Below are 4,456 nucleotides of genomic sequence, written 5' to 3'. Positions count from 1 at the left end.
ACCCACCCACCCACCCACCCACCTCCGCGCGTGTACGTGGCCTTCTGTTTCCGTCTGCACAAGGTAATGTTGGTGCGCACCTTTTTGCTTGAGGCCCAGTAAACAGATGTGCGCGATGCGGACATATTGCGCCTAACCGTTGGGGAATGCAATGATTTGACTTTTTTTTTTTGAGGGAGGGGGGAGGGGGGTTGCTTTGGCGTACTGTGGGTAGGTCGTACTTGGGTCCCTGGGGATTGGTGGAGTTTCTCTCCTTTTCTTTCTTTCCTTTGGTCTGCCTCGCAACGGTTTTTTTTTTTTGGGCCTTGTGGAAGAGTAGGATGCCCAAGGTAATCTCTCATCCGGGAGTAACGCGCGGGGGTAAGGCGTGAAATTTATTTAGGCGGGCTGTCTGTTTGTTTTGAAGCAGCACCGACCGTTTTTATTATTATTTTGCGTGTGTCTCTTAGATGGCTTCTGTAGATTGTTTTTGCGCCTTGATTTTTTCAGATCTTTTGTTGATCAAGCGGCCACAACGGAGAAACTTTTTTTTTTTGCATATTTCTTCGCTTGTATGAAGATAATTTTATTCCGTGCGGTGACTGTTGAGTTCACACTGTGGGGGGCTTGTTTTGATTTCACTGTATGTCAGCCCTCCACACTTTCCACACCACTTTTTGTGGTGGCTACAATTACAGCTCTTTTCTGATGCGCCCCCAAGTGCCGTGCTTACATTGAGGTGTGTGTGTGTGGGGGGGGGGGGGTATCCGGTTTTGCTACTTTAAATTATTACGCTGCTCAGGTGGTAATATTGTTCTTGATTCGTCTATTGACTTTATTTGTTTTTTGTCTTGTTTTTGCTTCATTGCACTTTTTAACCACTTTACTGTATATTGTGGGCATACAATACACATCGGCGGGTGCGTGCACACGAGGTTTTTCGGCCGTGGAATATGACGACGGCATGTGAATGAGATGTGATACGGGCCCCTGTACATCATTCAATATGTTTGGGGATCTTCCGTTTTATGCCAATGAAGCGGACTCACGCCTCTTCTGTCGTCTGACTCTGATGAGAGACGCACGTGTGACAGTTAAAGTGTTAACGAACGTCATGGGCAATCCAAAGCGGAGCAAAATAAAAACATGATAAAAGAGTGCAGTGCAACCCCTACCACTTACTTCTCTACGTGACGTTTTTTTTTTTTTTCGTTTTTATAGTTATACGCAAACACGGATCCAGACACAAACGCACAGATGTATAAGGACTTATATATGAGCTTAATTGATGCCCACCTATTGGTATATATATATATATGTGATTGTTTTCCCACTTTTTCTTTTTGCGGTAGTTGGAGGGGTTGCAGAGAGAGTTCAAATCCACTAACTTTCTTGCTGAGACTTCCACACACGCTCTATACGCTACTCGGGTAGAAAAATAAGAGGGGAGGAAGTCAATGTGGATCCAACGGTTCGGTGGCGGCTCGCTTGCGCACATCTTTCACGGCTGCCACGCCTCTCGCTCTGCGTCGCTTTTGTGCCTCCACTCCACCCAAGTAAAGGCACTCGCTGCCTGTTCTCCTTATCAGCGGCGGAGGCACCAGTATCAGTATCAGCACCACGAGGGAAACAAAACAGATGGGCCCTCGTGCGCCGATGAGTCGAATGGCGAAAGCACACCGGCGGGAAACTGGCGGTGTCCAGCCTCCACATATGCCGGGGTCCGTGTGAAATCGCACATTTTGTCCCCCGTATTTGAGGAGCATCATTCTCTGTGGCAGTGGCGGACAGTGGTATGGCGAGAAACGTTTCACGCAGTGCCTTTTCTTCTTCACTGTGCTCCTGGGGTGCTCTTGCAGCATCCATTTATTCATCACACACTCGTTGAGAGTATCACCACCAAGTCAGGTGTCAAAGGCCATCTGAGAGCAACTGAGCCCTCAACAACGGAGTCTGGGGATGATGTTAAGCGGCGATGTGCGCAGCTGGTGGTTCCATCACCGATTGGAATGCTGGCCGCAACAGATTCAGGGGCTTCGGCCTGTCACCCTCTCGCTGAGTGGGCTGATGAGCTATTTTTTTTTTGGAACGGGGCGCGGCGCGGACGGCGGAGGCGTCAGGCTTTTCCTCCCCCGTGTATAAGGATGTCTTCAAGAGCAGCGACGCGAAAGTTACTCTCCCGCGGGGACCAAACGCCCGGATGAATCACAAACACAGCAGCACAGTGGCCATCAGTTCAGATAAAAGTATGGTTAGTGATAAGGTGGCTCATCACATTACGCATCGCGTTTGCCATCCCAGCTGGAGCATCCCGTTGAAACACCGAAACGTCATTGGTTGCGGTCTGGCAGAAGTAGTGCTGGCCATCGATCGTTATGCGGCGATGTTGGCGCGACGCGAAATCACATATGCAAAGGCCTGCTGGGCGGTGCTTGTGGACAGCAAAGCCGATGTGCAGCCGTTTTTACGCTGTAGTGCGGTGGCCATCGAGAAGGAACTTCTCGCTGCGACGGCGGCACACGAAGCTCTGACTGCCGCGATGGGCGATCCCTTGCGACGACCATTTATTAGGCTGGTAGATTACCCCGTTCTCGCTCACTGGTAACAGCTACTCCTTCGTTGTCAGGGCTGTCGTTGTGCCTTTTCATTTTGATTATTGTCACAACTTGGTTTGTTTCGTTTTTTTTTGTTTGTTTGTTTGGCGTTGTTTTAACTGCTCTTCACATGGAATGGACGGAGGGGGTGGGGGCTCCTGTCACGCTGCTGCCGCGTCATTTCCCTTCACTTGATTTTCCTCGTTTTTTTTTTCCACATCTGTTTTTTTTCTTCGCTAATATTGAAACACGCACACACATACACACTCTTTCTTGGTGTATCTGTCTGTTGGCTGTGGTGCCATCACCGGCCTGCGGGAGCCAACAGACGGCTAGCGAGTGGGAATGCAAATCAGCTACGTCAGTGAAAGATTTTCTTCTATTGCTCCTCTCTTCTTTTCCCTTGTCAACACACACCCCACACACCAACAACATGTCATTGGCAAGAGAAGGAAAAGCTAAAGAAATAGGGAATAAATAAAATAAAAAAGAACATAAACGGAGTAAGATTTCCTTTTGTTTTTTTTTGTTTTTTTGCACAAGATTTAGGGCTCCGAACATCACATTCAACAAATATACTTCTTTCGTGTTTTTTATTTTTGCTTACTGGCGTTGCTTCTCGGAATACATATATACACCCGGAGGTGAGAGGGTGTGTGCTTGTCACCACTACCGTTATTGCCGTAATATTATTGCTGTGTTGCTATCATTGCTGTACACGCTTGTGCTATCTCAACATCAATTTCTGTTCTCTCAACTAATGCCACAAGCAGAGCAGAGAGCCCGACTCTTTGTGGGACAACTTAACTTTGGCGCGACAGAGGAAGACATTCGTGCCATCTTTGATTTCTATGGACACGTATTGAGTGTCAACTTGCTACACGACAAATCTAAGAATCGTAGCAAGGGCAGTGCATTTGTGGAATACGGCTCAACCAGTGAGGCCGACTGCGCCATCCGCTCACTTCACAATCGCTACTACATGGAACGTGATAAACCACTGCAAGTGTCGTACTGTGTGCGGTCTGGATTGATTTCAGACTTTGGATGGCGGCAGGCTCTACGACTACACCAGGAAAATAATACGAATCCTCCTCCACCAAAACGGCTCAACTCGCCTCAAATCAAGCATTGACTGTAATGAACAGTGATAAAAACAACAAATAACGAGGAAGCGATTTTTTTTTTTTTTTGTGTGTGTGTTGATTTTTTAAAGGCCATTTTTTTTTTGCTTGTCTACATACATAACTATGTACATGCATATGCGGGCATCGAGTGAACCCTGCAGATGAGACAACTACGCACATAGACCCCTCCCCTCCTCTCCTTGAGTGGACATGTGTTGTATAGGTAGGGAATCCCCTTTGCTTCAATTCCTCACACCCCTCATTCATATACAGGCATCATGGAAGATATTCTTATTTCTTCTTCCTTGAGCGTGAAGTCTTGTCTTACCGCGACATTGTTCCACCGTCGTGACGCAATGGATTGGACGTATAAGAAAGCCAGCCAGCAGTTACTTGTTTTTCTTCTTTCCGAGCAGCAAAACGGTAATAATGCTTCAACATTCTTTGCTACTATCCCCACCTTTCTGTTGTGAAATATTTTTAAAAAATTTTCTTCCTTTTATTTTCTTTTGTTTGTGAAGAGTCCTTTTATATTTGGAAGCGCTTGCAAAAGGGCGAGGGGGCGCAGAACTGTTGCTAGTGCATTTCTGTGGCTGTTTTCCGTGGCTATGGTGGCTGGAAGGGCGCGTTTGTTTGTGGGCCAGCTAAACTTTGAGGCAACTGAGGAAGATGTTTGTGCCCTTTTTGACTTCTACGGGAAGGTGCTTCACGTTAAATATACTTCGCGATAGAGGAACCGGTCGTAGCAAGGGCAGT

The 4,456-nt window shown here is 47.2% G+C and overlaps 3 protein-coding genes and 1 pseudogene across 3 annotated transcripts, besides 6 other annotated features; all 4 read left to right on the top strand.

Moving 5' to 3' along the window:
• Nucleotides 1–23: part of a microsatellite that runs on past the window's edge.
• A 1,413-nt stretch (nt 24–1,436) lies between these two features.
• Nucleotides 1,437–2,183, top strand: TraAM80_05173 (uncharacterized protein; the record flags this gene model as incomplete). Its single annotated transcript, XM_029382065.1, has 1 exon — nt 1,437–2,183. One exon carries the CDS (start codon nt 1,437–1,439, stop codon nt 2,181–2,183), a length of 747 nt encoding a protein of 248 aa, XP_029238114.1.
• Nucleotides 2,180–2,584, top strand: TraAM80_05172 (uncharacterized protein; the record flags this gene model as incomplete). The annotated part of the gene is made up of 1 exon (XM_029382064.1): nt 2,180–2,584. The coding sequence occupies one exon, from the start codon at nt 2,180–2,182 to the stop codon at nt 2,582–2,584; it is 405 nt and encodes a 134-aa protein (XP_029238113.1).
• A 61-nt stretch (nt 2,585–2,645) lies between these two features.
• Nucleotides 2,646–2,680: a microsatellite.
• Nucleotides 2,681–2,945: 265 nt separating this feature from the next.
• Nucleotides 2,946–2,981: a sequence feature (GA-rich).
• Nucleotides 2,982–3,087: 106 nt separating this feature from the next.
• Nucleotides 3,088–3,109: a microsatellite.
• Nucleotides 3,110–3,333: 224 nt separating this feature from the next.
• Nucleotides 3,334–3,708, top strand: TraAM80_05171 (RNA-binding protein; the record flags this gene model as incomplete). Its single annotated transcript, XM_029382063.1, has 1 exon — nt 3,334–3,708. One exon carries the CDS (start codon nt 3,334–3,336, stop codon nt 3,706–3,708), a length of 375 nt encoding a protein of 124 aa, XP_029238112.1.
• A 43-nt stretch (nt 3,709–3,751) lies between these two features.
• Nucleotides 3,752–3,785: a sequence feature (GA-rich).
• A 403-nt stretch (nt 3,786–4,188) lies between these two features.
• Nucleotides 4,189–4,215: a sequence feature (A-rich).
• A 93-nt stretch (nt 4,216–4,308) lies between these two features.
• On the top strand, nt 4,309–4,456 carry TraAM80_05170 (RNA-binding protein; annotated as a pseudogene).

The sequence above is a fragment of the Trypanosoma rangeli genome (genome assembly GCF_003719475.1).
Source record: "Trypanosoma rangeli strain AM80 chromosome Unknown Tra_15.4_contig_00163, whole genome shotgun sequence".
Lineage (NCBI taxonomy): Eukaryota > Euglenozoa > Kinetoplastea > Trypanosomatida > Trypanosomatidae > Trypanosoma > Trypanosoma rangeli.
This window is presented reverse-complemented; position numbering and strand designations above follow the sequence as displayed.